This window comes from Bison bison, unplaced genomic scaffold (genome assembly GCF_000754665.1).
Source record: "Bison bison bison isolate TAMUID 2011002044 unplaced genomic scaffold, Bison_UMD1.0 scf7180017864375, whole genome shotgun sequence".
In the NCBI taxonomy this organism is placed as follows: domain Eukaryota; kingdom Metazoa; phylum Chordata; class Mammalia; order Artiodactyla; family Bovidae; genus Bison; species Bison bison.
This window is the reverse complement of record NW_011494947.1, coordinates 5,252,761-5,269,007: the sequence shown is the minus strand read 5'-3', so window position 1 is coordinate 5,269,007 and position 16,247 is coordinate 5,252,761. Positions and strand designations below refer to the sequence as shown.

General features: G+C 53.0%; 2 protein-coding genes across 4 annotated transcripts in view; both read left to right on the top strand.

The window, feature by feature from the left end:
• The window catches only part of STXBP1 (syntaxin binding protein 1), a 38,697-nt gene extending 32,625 nt beyond the window's left edge, over positions 1-6,072 (top strand). For all 3 annotated transcript variants that reach the window (XM_010856914.1, XM_010856913.1, XM_010856912.1), the window contains one exon: positions 4,105-6,072. Coding sequence is in view for 2 of the 3 variants with exons in the window: in XM_010856913.1 (XP_010855215.1) it covers positions 4,105-4,187 (83 nt within the window). In the remaining variant the exon portion in view is untranslated. The remainder of the gene's footprint in view (positions 1-4,104) is intronic.
• A 5,531-nt stretch (positions 6,073-11,603) lies between these two features.
• Positions 11,604-16,247, top strand: part of LOC105000849 (chromosome unknown open reading frame, human C9orf117) — a 5,935-nt gene continuing 1,291 nt past the window's right edge. Inside the window, exons 1-5 of the mRNA XM_010856909.1 lie at positions 11,604-11,774; positions 13,775-14,046; positions 14,711-14,864; positions 15,300-15,567; positions 15,927-16,058. Coding sequence (XP_010855211.1) covers positions 11,611-11,774; positions 13,775-14,046; positions 14,711-14,864; positions 15,300-15,567; positions 15,927-16,058 — 990 coding nt within the window. The 5' untranslated portion in view covers positions 11,604-11,610. The remainder of the gene's footprint in view (positions 11,775-13,774; positions 14,047-14,710; positions 14,865-15,299; positions 15,568-15,926; positions 16,059-16,247) is intronic.

Here is a 16,247-nt window from a genome sequence, read left to right as displayed (position 1 = left end):
AAGTCACTTCAGTCGTGTCCGACTCTGTGCAACCCCATAGATGGCAGCCCACCAGGCTCCCCCATCCCTGGGATTCTCCAGGCAAGAACGCTGGAGTGGGTTGCCATTTCCTTCTCCAATGCATGAAAGTGAAAGTGAAGTCGCTCAGTCATGTCCGACTCTTAGTGACCCCATGGACTGCAGCCTACTAGGCTCCTCCATCCATGGGATTTTCCAGGCAAGAGTACTGGAGTGGGGTGCCATTGCCTTCTCCAAGTCCTCATCCCAGGGAAGTTAAAAAGCAGATGAATATCCAGCCTGCCCACTTCTGTTGTAATTGTCCAAGTGACTAAAGCCTAGAACAATACAGGGTGTTGGAGAGGCAGGGTGGTGTCCCACACATCAGTGTGAGCAGAAACTTAGCTTTTAGAGATGGGTTTAAATGGCAACCCACTCCGGTACCCTTGCCTGGAAAATCCCATGGACTGAGGAGCCTGGTAATCTATAGTCCATGGGGTCGCAAAGAGTCGACTGAACGACTTCACTTTAACTTTCATTCAATTTTTAAGGGCTTCCCAGGTGGCACCGGAGAAGGCAATGGCACCCTACTCCAGTACTTTTGCCTGGAAAATCCCATGGATGGAGGAGCCTGGTAGGGTGCAGTCCATGGGGTCGCTAGAGTCAGACACAACTGAGCGACTTCCCCTTCCCTTTCCCCTTTCCCTGCTCAGCAGTGAACGTGGGCCCACGAGTGCTCTCCTGGGCTCTGTGTGTGGATGCCAGTGTTGTGCTCCACCCTCCTGGCCCCTCCCTCTTCTCCTCGCCCCTCCTCCTTCTGGCCCTTCCCTCTCCTCCTGGCCCCTCCATCTTCTCGCCCCTCCTCCTTCTGGCCCTTCCCTCTCCTCCTGGCCCCTCCCTCTTCTCGCCCCTCCTTCTGGCCCTTCCCTCTCCTCCTGGCCCCTCCCTCTCCTCCTGACCCCTTTCTGTCCTGGAGCTGAGGCCTGCTCCACCTGGCCCTGGCCAAAGCGGGAAGGCGTGGATAACTAAGCATATAGATGCCACCAAGTCTCGGCTCAGTCCCCACTAATCAATCCATCATTCCTCCCAACCAAGAAATGAAATATTTTGATCAGCTCTGCACCTTGGTGCTGTGGATGGTTTATGTTAAAAGGATTGACTATTAGCGAATGTCCAGAAAACGGTCAGAAGCTAATGAAAGGAGCTGCAAGGCCGACTTAGACCTATTACACAGCACTTACAAGGGGAAGAAGTTTTTTTGTTTTGTTTTTATGTTGAACACTTTGCTTTATTTTAGATCAAGGTCAGATAAGTTCCATTTTTTCAATGGGACTCAGATTTGAATCTGAATTCAGAGCTGACCCAGTGCCCAGCTGCTGTTTGAACATTGCCTTCCACATCCCCTCCCAGGGCAGGAGGCCACAGGGCCCCCAGAATCAACAGCAGAGGCATGGCTTCTAGGCCTGGCTGTGCCACCAACATGCCCCACCGGCATGAGCATCTTTTTCTCATCTGTAGGATGCCGGTGGGCAAGGCCACTGTCTTCCCACACCTGGCAGATCATCTCACTCACCTGGGCTGCTCTTAAATGTGCAGTTTAAACCTACTATTCCCTGACACTGCCCTCAATAGTCTGAGTCTGCAGGATTGATTCGGGCAATTCCAGAACCAGCTGGATCAGCTGATCTGTCAGAAGTCTTCTGGTTTTCAGATGCTGTCAGTGAGGAGGAAGGATTTTGTCCTGGCAGAGCTCACTGTGGCCACAAGCTTTGACAGTCTTTGGATGACTTTGTTTTGAAGATCACCGTTCACATTTCAGATTTGCGGTTATGTAGGATAAGGGGGACCCTCGGAGTGGTTCTAGAGGGCCTGCATGGTCGGCCACCTTTGGGTTCAAGTGAGAACGTTTGCAGTGTTTGTGGTGCTGAGAAGTTTGACCAGGGTATTAAGTTTGATCAGCATATCGCTGATTGCGTGGCAGGAATGGGTCTCAGGTGATTTCAGATTAACACCAGCTGGTCTGCATCCTTTAAAGGGACAGGAGCATGCCTGTGTGAGGAGCCCTAGAGGCCTCACTGGTTACCTGATACTCTTGGTCCTGGCTCAGATCGTAAGGAATCTGCCTGCTAATGCAGGAGACCCGGGTTTCATCCATGGGTCAAGGAAATCCCCTTGGAGACAGGAATGGCAGCCCACTCCAGTATTCTTGCCTGGGGAATCCCATGGACAGAGGAGCCCCGAGGGCTACAGTCCATGGGGTCGCAAAGAGTAGGACACGACAGAACGACTAACACTTTCACTTGGTCCTGGATGTTGTCTGTTTTCAGTGAAAGACTGGGAGCACCAGACGATCAGATAATATCCAGTTCTAAAGAATGAATTCCTTCACCTCTTTTTGGCCTCCCCCCAGCCCTGAATCTGCACGGAAGCAAGGTTAGGAAGCACGATGGTCTAGACATCTGATCAGAGGCCTTTTGATTCCCCTTTAAATCCAGTCTTTCCTCTTGTTTCCTGGAATCCAGTGGATGGCTGTCGGGGAGGACGTTCAGGATGGTTTTTCTGGCATGTGCATAGCCTAGGAAGCCCCCAAGGTAATCCCAGCCTAGAGTTCCCAGCAGCCATCTCTCAGCTGTTAGACACCTAAACTGCATCGAGCTGAGACTTGGAGACTTTCATTCTGCCAGTGGTCCTGGTCAGAATTTGGTAGCATTTATTCCTATTACCTCATCTAGGGATGAGGCCTTTGACCTTTAGGACCTGCAGGAAGATTCATAAGGTCACAGAAATGAGTGTCTTTGAGGGAGACAGGGACACCCTGTTGAAACTGGTGTCGCCTTTGCCAAAGGAGCCTTGAGTCTGCAGAAAGAGTCAGCTTGGGCACAGGGCTGGCACGGGCTGCACGCTCGCTCGGGACATCACGCTCGGCCCCTCAGGGAAGCAGCCAGGAAGGGACTGGTTCCTTACTCAGAGCAGTGGCTGGGGCTTGAGCTGCAGAGAAGTCTCTCACACCAGAGACGGCTTCTCCAGTGTTCTCCTGGTCTGCAGTGCCAGCCGTCAGGTCAGCTGCGCAAGTAGCGGTCAAAGGCATACAGACCCTGCTATTTGGAATCACTCCCCAGGATCCCACCAAAGCCTTCTTCTGCCCGCCTTCAGGGTGGAAATCTGGCCTCCTGTGGTTTCTGGTCCCCTCTTCCCAGGAAGGCCTGCACCCTTGCCCGCATCTCCAGGGAGGCACATTTTCAAGGACGGGTCTCTTTTGTTCAGTTCTCTCCCACCGGGATCTCTTTCTTTGAAGCCTTCTGCTGCATGCGTGCAGGCGTCATGCTCACACACCAGTCACTTCTGTTGTTTTTGAGTAAGTCCATGTCCTAACCACACGATCCATGCATCTTTTTTTACTGCACTTATTAGATCTCTCTTTATGAAAAAGGACTTCATTTATTTTTATTTTTTTTATTTTTGCAGTAGAATTATATCTAATTCCATTAGCTTAAATTTTTGCAAGCATTTCTAACCTCTTACAATGTGCGGGTCTCTGCAAGGTAAGGCCTCAGGTTCCCCGGCCCTCCCCCTTTCACACCTGAGGTCCCTCCCACCATGAAGCCCCAGCCAGCTGGCTCCCAGAGCACGGTGGCGTCCCCTGGGTGCTCTGTCCACCCCCTTCCTTCCGACCTGGACCTCTCTTTCCACACACAGCCCCCCTGCGAACCGCTGCCCTGTTCACCCCCCTCTTCCCCACCATGTGGTTCGGCACTTCTCTCCCTGGCTTCACCTTGAGTTCAGGAGAGAATTAGAAGGATGGCTGCCCTGTCCCCTGGGAGACAGCACTGAGCCCAGCTGGAGAGACAGCACCTTCCTCGGTACAGCCCGGGGGACCCTGCCTGAGCCAGAGGAGGTGTTCTGTTCACCCATGACCCCCAAATGTCTCCTGGGCCAGTTGTGATGTGGCCCCAAACCCCAGCCCCCACCCCCCTCTCTGTGTCCACTTGACCGAGGCCAGGGGAGGGGAGGGGGTGGCTGCAGCTGTGGGAATGGACAAGGGCAGGGGAGGGGAAAAGTGTTTGAAACCAGAGGCGGCAAGCTCACAGGTGTTTTCTGCCTCCCCAGGATCCACGCACATTCTCACCCCACAGAAACTGCTGGACACGCTGAAGAAACTGAATAAAACAGATGAAGAAATAAGCAGTTAAAAAATAAGCCGCCCCTCCAAACAAAACCGAACCCTCTCCCCGAAGTGCTCGCAGCCCCGACCGCCTTGGTCCCTTTGCTGACCCCTCCTCCCTCTACCGCCTCCCCCAGCTCTGCACGCCCGGCCGGCACTGTCGCCGCTGCGTTCTCGTGTTTGGTGATGCCCTCTTCTTCTTGTTTGAAACAAAAGAATGCATTGTTTTTTGATTTTTTTTTCTTTAAGAGTCCCTTCTACGTGTATCCTGGAGGAGACGTTTGGGACGAGGGCCATGCTGCCATCGGGTTCCTGGAACCGTTTAGGGTGAATGGACACCTCCTCCCCATTAGTCAGGATTTTATGACCTTGTACATAGCTCAGCGTGACGTGTGCACATTTGCTTGCATATGGGAAGGTAGACGTTTGGGTGTTTTTAAGAACCCATTTGGGGTCGCTCCTGTTCGTGTTGGGAATCACTGAGCTTTCCATTCTTGGAGTATGTCAAACTGAGGGTGTCTTTTCTCTTCACTCCAGTTCCTCCCCCTCGGTGCCGGCTCTCATTCACGTGAGCTTGGAAGTGAAGCTCAGGTGACATCTCGAGAGGTTTGCACTGGAGCCAGCCTCTGCTCTCTCCCCCCAAGGGGCTCGCTCCCCCCATCCCCCGGTGCTGGGGGTGGGGGGTAGGGGTTGGGCCACAGGAAGTCGGGCTGGGTGCCCTGTCTCAGCGCCCTCCCTGGCCACAGCCACAGTGCTGTGGTCCTGTCTGCGGTCTATCACCGTGCCTGGATGAGAGAGGAGCAGGCTTCCACTGGGGACCTGGGTCTCCAGTTAGACCTGCTCCTTCAGACCCCATCCTTCCCCAGGCATCACCCCCGACACCACCACCAGAGCTCCTCTTTCTTAGTGAGGTCAGCTTGGGTAGAGGTTATGGCTCAGCAACGGACTAGGACTGGGAGGGTCCTGCAGGCTCCTGGTTCAGAGGTCCCTTTCCTGTCCGTGCCCCTGAGGCTTCAAACTACACGAAGAGTAGCCTGCTGGCTTTACACAGACCCCAATCGCACCCCAGATCATCCTCTGTTTAAGATACTCCCTAATACTTTATTTTGTGTAGTGTGGGGTCATTTGTCATCATGCTTGTAAGAAAAAAACAATCATTTTACTCTGTATAAAGATGTAGCTGTATAAAACTTAGCTGTTGATGCAGAAATCAAAGAGGCCAATGCAGGAAGGATGTCTCCTCATCCTCAGGACTCAGCGGCTCGTTCTCCGGAAGGGAGCGCACTCTTTTCTGCTGCTGCTGTGAACTATAACGACAGTGGAAGTCACAAAAAATGTCCCGCACCCACCCCCCACGCCCTTGAACCCCCCCAGACCGTGTGTGTATATTACTGTCTTGTGGCATCGTCGTTGCAAACGTGTGTGTGCTAGTTCTCCGCTACCCCCTCCCCTTTCAGAATATATCCTCCGCCCGCCCATTAGGTGCATCGTGGCGTTCTCTTCTCAAGGCTTTGAAATCTTCCCCCTTTGCACTCAGATTCGTTTTCAGGTCTGTCTCCCTGCCCCCCTGCCCTTCCTTACAAGATCTTATTTCCTTAGGACAGACTGTAAGGATCTGCCTTGGTTTCTTCCTGTTAAAACTGCTTGTTTTGTCCCCTTCCCTTGACCAAACGACGCTCATGCTTCAGGACCTTGTTTGTCCAACACGTTGGTTTTCCTTTCTCTGTTATTTATATAAAAAATAATTTATCAAAAGGATATTTTAAAAAAAAGCTAGTCTGTCTTGAAACTTGTTTACCTTGAAATTATCAGAATCTCAGTGTTTGAAAGTATTGAAGCACAAACGTGTATCATCTCTGTACCGTTCTGTACTAAAGCACTCGAGTCTAATAAAGAAATAAATCAGCGCCCGTTCATGGTGTCCAGGGTGACTCGCCACCCGGTTTCTCTTGGGGAGCAGGAGGAGAAAGCCTTCATCGATGGTCCAGTGGGGAGGAGCCCAGCTGCCCCCAGCCGTGGCGTGGAGCCTTCTGGATCCAGGTCACTGCCACTACTAGGATCTAGGGCCGTCTGGAGTCTGCAGACAATCCGCAGAGTGTGCACCACACTGCCTGAGAGCGGGCAGTTCTCTGTATGTAGGTTGTCTCTCAGCCTCGGAGACGGCAGGGCTGCGTCTCGGCAGGTGGCCCCGTCCATGAGCCTGTGGTGACGGTGCATTCAGGGCATGTGATGCGGTCACTGCATCAGCCTTAGTGTTCTCTCTTCCTGCTGCCACACCACCTAGCCTTCCAATGAACTTTCAGATCTGGAAGGCATGAAGCCTGTTGATGACTTGGGGAGACTGTGATGAGTTTGGCCCAGCGTGAAGAGGGGGACCCTTACGTTAGGCTCATGGTGACACTGGGAATATTTCAATCAATTTCAAATGAAGCATGGTGACCTCATCCATAAGCCAAGCAAATTCCCCCAATACCAATCACAAAAGAATACATTTTAGAATTAAACCAATTAAGTCCATCCCTAAAGGTGTGGGAGAAACCCAAACAACAGACAGCAGAATTACACTCCTTGGAGGAAAAAGTGGCACCAGAGGTAATGCTGCTAAAGTGAAAGGAAAGTGAAGTTGCTCAGCCGTGTCCGACTCTTTGTGACCCCATGGACTGTAGCCTACCGGGCTCCTCTATCCATGGGATTTTCCAGGCAAGAGTACTGGAGTGGATTGCCATTTCCTTCTCCAGGGGATCTTCCCGATCCAGGGATCAAACCCAGGTCTTCCGAGTTGTAGACAGACGCTTCACTGTCTGAGCCACCAGAACCCTGTAAAAACCAGGTGCTGGGGCCTTCCCTGGTGGTCCAGTGGCTAAAACTCTAAGCTCCCAATGCAGGGGGCCCGAGGTTCAATCCCTGGTCAGGGAACTAGACCCCACATGCCCCAACTAAAGAGTTTGCATGCCGCAGAACTGAAGAACTCACATCCTGAAATTAAGACCAAGGATTCTGTGTGCTCCCATGGCCAGATAAATAAACATTTTTTTTCAAAGCAAACCAGACTGCATCACAGGGCTACCAGCCTTCTCTTAACCCCCCTCCACCAAGATCTCCGTTGGTTTTGACAACACCTTTAGACAAGGAGTTTTCAAAGCTCTGATCCAAATAAAGTCAGCTCCCTCGGGCACAGCTGTGGAGTACCCTGTCCTTACAGACTGCCTTTCCCCGGAGCAGAAGCCATGCGCTACTGCACTCGACTGGGGACAGACCTACTCTTCCTGGAGTGACACCTGCTCTACAAGTGGGCTCCAGGGTAGCAGTCCCTGCTCTTCTCAGCTAGCCCCTCTCGGTGTGGAACCTCCATCCTAGGAGCTAGCTGAGGTGACAGCCATCAGGGTACAGGTATTCCTAACCTGCCACACCTGGAGTGGGACCTCTACCCTCTGTCTGGGCTGGTAAGGGGACGCCCTCTGCTCTACCTATGGGCAATAGACATCCTGCAACATGGGGGAGGGGGAAGGTGAGATAGGGTGGCCGTCTGCCCCTTCCAGGGAGAAACTGGAGCCCCAGACTAGGAGCTGAGAGGAGAGGGAGCCCCCATCTTCCTGGCCATGCCTGCCCAGAGGAGTACACGCAGGTAAAGCTTGCATTACACAGAACTGGTGAGGGAAGTGAGCTTTTTGTTTTTTTCCCTGACACCAAATACATACCACTTTTCACACCATTTCTCCAAGTCTCTGGCTCCAACTAGGTGTCTGACAGTTACATCAGTTCTGACACTAATTATTCAGTGAATGCAGACCCACGGATCAAGGGCTCAGTCCCACAAAACTGCCCCCACTTCAGACTAAGGGGTGCCCACACTACCCTGCCCAGCTGATTACAATTTGAGGGGTCTCACAACCCCCTCCTCAGGTTTAATAATTCATTAGAACAACTTACAGAATGAAGGAAAGCACTTTCTTTGCTGTGACTGGTTTATTACAAAGGATACCAGAGAACAGCCAAATGGAAGGGACGCACAGGGCAAGGTATGGACTTGGCAGGGGGGCGGGGGTGGTTAGCCTGGAACTTCCATGCCCTTACCAGGCACACCACCCTCCCAGCACCTCCCTTTGCCCACTAACCCAGAAGTTCCCCCCAAACTCTGTTGTTTAGAAGGTTTTATGCAGGTGTCGTTACATAGGCAGAGTTGATTAAATCATCGGCCAGTGGTAATTGAAACTCAGTCTGCAGCCCCTCTGCCCTCTCCACAGGTTAAGGGTCGGGGGTGGGAGCTGCAGAAAGTTCTAACCCTCTAATCCTCTGCCCGGTGTTTCTGATGAGCAGCCCCCACCCTGAAGCTCTTGCCCCTCCCCTCTTAACCTCAGCAGCATAAACTCGGGTATGTGGGAAGGGGCTTGTTATGAAGAGCAGAAGATATGCCTCTCAGGAAATTCCAAGGGTTTTAGGAGACCTGTGTCAGAAATCCAGTGAAGTGAAAGTGAAAAGTTGCTCAGTCATGTCTGACTCTTTGTTACGCCGTGGGATTCTCCAGGCAAGAATACTGGAGTGGGTTGCCATTTCCTCCTCCAAGGGATCTTCCCAACCCAGGGGTAGAACCCAGGTCTCCCACACTGCAGGCGGATTCTTCACCATCTGAGCCACCAAAGAAGCCCAAGACCATTAAACAACTTAGTTAAAATGAGGTCAACAAGGTGGGCCCTAATCCAATCTGACTGGTATCCTTATAAGAAGAGAAGATTAGGACCCAGAGAGACAAGCGTGCACATGCCCAGGGTAGGGCCGACCACATGAAGAGACAGGAAGAAAGCTGTCTGCAAGCCAAGGGGAGGCCTCAGGAAACAACCTGCCGACACTTTGGCCCCCGACTTCCAGACAAAACTTGACAAATTAGATTTCTGTTGTTGAAGTCATCTGGTGTATGGCATTCTGTCATGGCGGCCTAAGTGGATTCATATAGTTGCCCAAGGCAAGAAAAGCTTCATAGAGTTGCTGAAATCAGGAGGACTGCTGACAGATACGCCCAGAAACTCTGACAAGGCTCAACACTGACCACTCCACTGACCACTCCACTGAGCACTTGGTGTTATTCAAGGACTACCTGCCCTGAGCACTGTCCGCAGGCACCTTCCCTTAATCAAAGACAGGCTTTGATCCTGCTTCCAAGCTTTCCTAATCCTTTGATGAGAAAGCGCAAGGCCAGGGACTTCCCTGGTGGTCCGGTGGCTAAGACTCAAGCTCCCATACAGGGGGCCTGGCTTCAATCCCTGGCCAGGGAACTAGATTTCACACACAACTAAAAGTTCACATGCCACAATGAAAAGATCCTGTGTGCTGCAACTAAGACCCCGTGAACCCAAATCAAATTTTTTTTTAAAGAGAGAAGGCACGATACCAGGCACTTTATGATAACTCAGGAAATGGAGGTGATGTCTACTCACTGTTCAGCCACATTTGGGTCAAGAGAATCAGTCTCAGTGGGTGTTTCGGGCAAGGAGGAGCTGGACTCCTGTATCTGGCACAAGCCCTCATCTGTGATGATGGCAAACACAGTGTCATCTGGTGGCGTCTGTGTTTGTACCTTGGCCTCAGGCAAAACGCAAATATGCATGTGTGTGTGTATGTGTATATATATAATATGTAATAATATATATCACAGCTGATAAGGAAGTGCATCGTTGCTCAAATACTAGACTCATCCTTGCAGAGGTTCTGTAGATTTTTCTTAAATGTTTCTGCATTTACTGCATGCCTTAGAACAATTTCCAGACACTTTATTTTTTTATTGGAGTATAGCTGATTTACAGTGTTGCTGTTAGGGGTTTGAAGTGTACAGCAGAGTCAGTCAGTTACACATACACCTCAGTCATTCTTTTTTAGATTCTTTTCTAATATAAATTATTTCAGAGTATTGAGTAGAGTTCCTTGTGCCATTCAGTAGATCCTTGTTAGTTATCTGTCTTATATATGGGGCTTATATATGCCTGTCTTATATATGCCTGCCAATGCAGGAGGCATAAGAGATGTGAGTTCGATCTCTGGGTTGGAGGAGGGCATGGCAACCCACTCCAGTATTCTTGCCTGGAGAGTGAGTGTATATTAATCCCAATCTCTGAATTCATCCCAGGGAATTCATCCCCCTGCCCTTCGCCTACATCTGTGACTCTATTTCTGTTTTGTTCAGTTCAGTTCAGTCGCTCAGTCATGTCCGACTCTTTGCAACCCCATGGACTGCAGCATGCCAGGCTTCCCTGTCCATCACCAACTCCCAGGGTTTACTCAAACTCATGTCCATCTAGTCGGTGATGCCATCCAACCATCTCATCCTCTATCATCCCCTTCTCCTCCCACCTTCAATCTTTCCCAGCATCAGGGTCTTTTCTAGTGAGTCAGTTCTTCGCATCAAGTGGCCAAAGTATTGAAGCTTCAGCTTCAGCATCAGTCCTTCCAATGAATATTCAGGACTGATTTCCTTTAGGATGGACTGGTTGGATCTCCTTAGTAGGTGCTCAGTAAATATCTATTAGCTGAATAAGATAGCCTGGGTGGGGGTCTGGAATGGCACAGGAAAGGAGCTCAATGGACCCTCCCTCTGGCAAAACAACAATTGGTGAAGATGATTTCTTAAGAAAGAAACAATCATTTAAAGTGTCTGGAGGTACAAATTAACTTATTTATAAAACCATAGTCCAGGCTATGTTTTTTTTCAGTAGTCGTGTATGGATGTGAGAGTTGGACTATAAAGAAAGCTGGCTTCCTTGTCTCCCTTGGGGCTGGGCTTCCTTCCTCCAGAGCCTCCTAGAGATGGCAGTGCTCTGAGTCCACAGGCCACTGACCTGGGCTAACACTGCAGTCTGCTGGGCTGTGTGCACTGCACCCACTCCCCTCCGGAGACCCAGCTGCCAGAGGGGTTGCTGGACTTTGTGGTCTGGTTCACTCGCTAAGTCGTGTCCAACTCTTGGCAACCCCATGGACTGTAGCCCTTCAGGCTTCTCTGTCCATGGAATTCTCAGGCAAGAACACTGGAGTGGGTTGCCATTTCCTTCTCCAGGGGATCTTCCCAGCCCAGGGATTGAACCCCGGTCTCCTTCATTGCAGGCGGATTCTTTACCATCTGAGCCACAAGGGAAGCCCTTCTAGGGCTCTGACCCACTGTAATATTCCCATGTCACCAATTTCCTCTTGAGGGAAGGGTCTCCCAGAGCCCAAAAGAGTGCCCAGTGAGCCTGGCGTCCTGGTCTCTGAGACGCCATGGTCTAAGACACCCAGGCCTGTGGCCTCTGTGGCGCTGTTGGCCTTGGAGCAGGAGGCTGGTCCCTGAAACCCATCCTCGCCAGGAAGAGGGAAGGTCCCTTTAAGCCTAGCTTCACATTGTAAGCTTGTTGCTATGTATGCAAGGAACTTCCTTAGCAACCACCTGGCCTCTTAAAGAGGCCCTGGAGTAGTGGTTGCCACCAGCCATGGCTCCTAAAAAGAAGGGGGCCAAAGAGCCCGAGCTCAAGAAGAAGAAAGGTGGCAAGAAGGATCCCAACCTGGCCAACAAGCCCATGGAAATGCCTATAAGCGAGGAGATCCGAGAGTTCTACCACATCCAGATCCGTGACCTGGAGGACAGGCTGGCCCGGTGGGTGGGCGGGCAGGGTGGTCCTGACAGGTCAGGGAGTGACTCACAGCTGGCCACTGTGCAGGTTCAGTCGGTGGGGCCCCTGTGTTCTGGCCTCCCAGGGGATGTCCAGACCCAACCCCCCATCCCTGCCTCAGTTTCCTGGAAGGTAACATTGGGAGGCTTCATGATTTTGAAGAAAAATGGATTTCTTGGCCCCATCTTGGCTCCCAGAGTTTCCAGGGGCCCAGTGCCTAGTTAAGAGCCTAGCCCGTCCCCAGGCAAGGACTACGTCCCTCCTGCCTCACAGTTGCCCCCCGGGACCACACGTTTTACGTAAGAGGGCAGAGTTCAATCGGAGGGACAAATTGGAGATGGCAGCCCCCTGGCAGGTGGGTGACCATATGCCCCTCCTCCCACCTGCCCCCCACCACCCCCCAGAGCCTGTGCCGTGATCCCCTGAGCTATAGGCCCCAATGGCTCTTCCAGCTGCCAAGCCCACTTGTCCACCAGGGCTGTTTTCCCAAATGTAAACGAGGAGGGCTGTGCGAGGTGGGTGGTGGTGTGTGGAGGGGGGCGGTTCTCTAACTCTCCTGAGACATGCACTTGCCCACTTTTCTTATTCTTCCACTAGTTCCTGGCCCAGTCTCAGGATGACCCTCAAAAGACACACCCCTTTGGTGGTGGCTCAGATGGTAAAGAATCCGCCTGCAGTGCAGGAGGAGACCCAGGTTCGATCCTTGGGTCAGGAAGATCCCCTGGAGAAGGGAATGGAAACCCACTCCAGTATTCTTGCCTGGAGAATCCCATGGACAGAGAAGCCTGGCAGGCTACAGTCCACGGGGTCGCAAAGAGTCGGGCATGACTAAGTGGCTAACGTGAGGAGTCACATGTTGCTACAAATACTCACAGCTGATGTTGAGACCTTCCTGAACTGGTGCTCATTGTGTCCCTAAAACCGTCCCACGAGAGACGCCCTCCAGTCATCCCCATGATAAGTGGTGGAGAGACTGAGGCTCAGGGAGATAGGAAGGCACCCCAAGGAAGAGGCTCTGGGCCAGCCCTGGGCCCTGACTTCCCTAAACCTTGCTCCACAGATCAGGTGATCCAGCTTTGCACCCTGCACCATGCTTCCGTTCAGAAGATGTTGGTTGAGTTAGTTGTGAAGTTAAACATCTTTCCAAATAGCTTCTACCTATTATTCCATTGGAAACTAGAAAATTGCTTACACAACAACTCTTAAAAATTCACACGCTTCCCTCAAGTTGGAAACACCAGATGGAATGTATTTGGGAAAAATGCATTTGAGAGATGGTTATTGGGCACTTATTATGTGCCAACTTCCTCTGCCAGGCCCCCCAAAATACAGAGATGCGAGGAGTCAGGTCTTGACTTCCCAGTGGGACAAGGGTCAATCTACAGGACAGCCCCAACGAGAGGACCTCAAATGCTGCCTCAGGGCCAGGAAGGCTCCACAGAGGCGGCAACACAGGGGTTCACTCAGTGAAGGAGGGTAGGGAAGATCACAGGTGCAGAAGCTTGGGCTTTGAAGTGTGATATATTAAGCAGGGCACAGAACTGGCAGCAACCATTATGCTTAAGACCCTTAACTTTGGGGTATCAGACTGACTTGGGTTCAAGTTCTGATTTTGCCATTTACTAACTCAGGGATGCTTCATCCCTCTGTGCCTCAGTTTCTTCACCTGCAAAATGGGTATAATCATCATAGCCCCTACTTGCTTGGTTGTTGTGGATTCAACAAATACACTGAGTACCTACTACATACCAGGCGCTAGGTGTTGGGGACACAACTGTGAACGTTAACAGAGGCTCCACCCTCCCAGAGCTTACACCCTAGTGATGTTATGCACATAAAGCGCTGACCACAGGCATCAGCTGCGGTCACAAGCACTGACCAGGGGAGATGAGGCTGGAACCTCCAGTGCCCCACTATGGGAGGGTCCCGGGAGCAGCCTGACTGCCTGGAGGCCCCCTGGACCCCCGCCCCACATTTACCCCAGGTACCAGCGGAAGTGGGATGAGCTGGCCATGCAGGAGAAGCTGTTTCGCCAGGAGTTTGAGCAGCTGGCCAACAACAAGAAGGAGATCGTGGCCTTCCTCAAGCGCACGCTCAACCAGCGGGTGGATGAGATCGCCGACCTCAATGAGCAGCTCCAGAGCCTGCAACTGGCCAAGGAGATAGAGAAGGATGCCTTCGAGGCACAGCTAGCCCAGGTGCGCCACGAATTCCAGGAGACCAAGGACCAGCTCACCACCGAGAACATCATCCTTGGTGAGGGGTACTGGCCGGTGAGCCTACAGGCACACACCACAGCGGGTGGGAAACCCAAGGCTCTGTCTCTCTGGGCTCTCCCACTGTCTTTGTGACCTTGGGCCAGCCCTTCTCTCTGACCCTGTTTTCCCACCTGGGAAATGGGGATGATACATATTCCTTGAGCAACAACAGCTACATGCAGCTTCCCACATGTATCTTCCATGTAATGGTCCCAGCAATCCTGAGGCAGGAAATACCATCACCACCTGCCGCTGGGTAGGTGAGGAAGCACTTCAAGAAGGTGGAGTGTCTTGCCCAAGGCCATCCAGCTGGCAAGGGTGGCTGTGCCTTTCAGCTGACAGCAGGAGTGCCTGATCCAGAGAAGGTGTTCAGAGTCAGAGGCTCTTGTCACTGTCACTTTCATGAGAGTAGAGAGTGTCAAGGCGGGCTTCCTGGAGGAGGTGGAGCCTGAACCAGGCTTCGTAAGACTTGGGGAGGAGAGGAAGGGCATTCCAGACTGACCCATAAAGGTGGGCAGGATTATGTGTGGGGACAGGGGACTGGCCCTAGTGGATGGGGAAGGGTGGGGGGCGTCATCACGCAAAGCCCTGCTGCCCCCACCCCCGGGGCCCTGCCCTCCCGAGGCGGCCCCTCACCAGTCCCGTGCCCTGTGGCGGGGCAGGGGGAAAGCTGGCAGCCCTGGAGGAGTTCCGGCTGCAGAAAGAGGAGCTCATGCAAAAGTTCATGTCGCTGGAGGACCAGCTGCGGAAGCAGGAGAACGAATACAAGGACTACGTGCACAACCTGGAGAAGAAGTCGGTGCTGGACAAGGACAGGTGGGCAGGCTGCTGCTGGGCGTGGGACCCCTCACCGAGGCCAAGGACAGCCAGGTCTTCAGGCCTCCGACAGCCTTGGCTTCTAAGTGGGCAGGGGGAACCATGCTAGCTCTCTGATGCCCTGACTTGCCATTCCTCGAAACTGTGGCTGATTTGGGGGGGCGGGGGAGTGGGTGGAGAGAAAATAAATAGGTCCCCAGTTCTCACACAAGCATTGGAGAATCCCTGGACATCCTTGTGCCACTTTTTGCGACTTAAATTATATTTAATGGTTCATCATACACGGACATGGTTCAAAATAGTACAAAGGGTCTATAATAAAGACCTCCTGCTGGTGGCCCTGGCCCCTCCTGTGGGAGATGGAGCAGACAGGTCTAGGTGCTCTGGGGACTCCCCCTGCCCGAACCGCGCCTCACCCCCACCCATCCTGCCTAGACTGAGAAAGGAGATCATCCAGCGTGTGAACATGGTGGCCACAGAGTTCCGCAAGGTGGCCACGAGCCAGATGTGGGACACAACCAAGCGGGCCATCACAGAGAACAACGCAGTGACCCTGCAGTTGGCCAAGATTACACGACAGGGCACGCAGCTGCTGGCGGAGAATGAGCAGCTCCGGGGCCACCAGGACGACCTGTGCAAACAGCTGGAGCTGCTGGAGAACTCCCAGAAGCTCATGGCCAGGAAAAACCGGGGCCACCAGAAGGTGCACACTCCCGGCCCTCACCCCGGGGGGCTTGGCATGGAGAGCAGGAAGGAAACCCAGGGCCCTGTACTCGGGGCAAATACGGCCCCTGCAAGGGTGGACCTGGGGTCAGGGCATGGGGGAGGGCTCTGGCCCCCATCGCTGGTTTGTATTTGACTTGGAGCCCCCATCACTGGTTGAAGGGGAACCCAGCCCCGGGGCACCCACCCACACAGGTGACTTAATGGGTGCACAGCAGCCCTGAGGTAAGTCCAGTGGGTGCTGGGCTCCCAGGGCCCCGGCCAGCCTCTCTGGGGGACACGGGGCTGGCTGAGGGCCTGTGGCGAGGCCCAGAGCATGGCCACCTGCCCACACTGCAGGTCATCCTCATGCTGACGGAGAAGTGCCGCGAGCAGCAGCAGGGCATGGCTGAGGCCGAGCGGCTGCGCGTCCTGCTGGGCCAGCTGGAGCAGGACCTCCTGAAGCAGCAGCAGGACAATCAGGCACTGAGGTGCGGAGCAGCGGGAACCCCTCCGTCTGTGGTCACGGGCCAGTGACTCCCGCTCTGTACAGAGGCCTGGAGGCTCTGTCTGTCACACAGGCTGAGGCCCGGGGCTGGCTGGAGAGAAAAGGCAGGGCCCGTTGTCCTAGGACGGGGAGGAGGCTGACCTGTCCTGTCCTGGGCCCAGGAACGAAAGAGA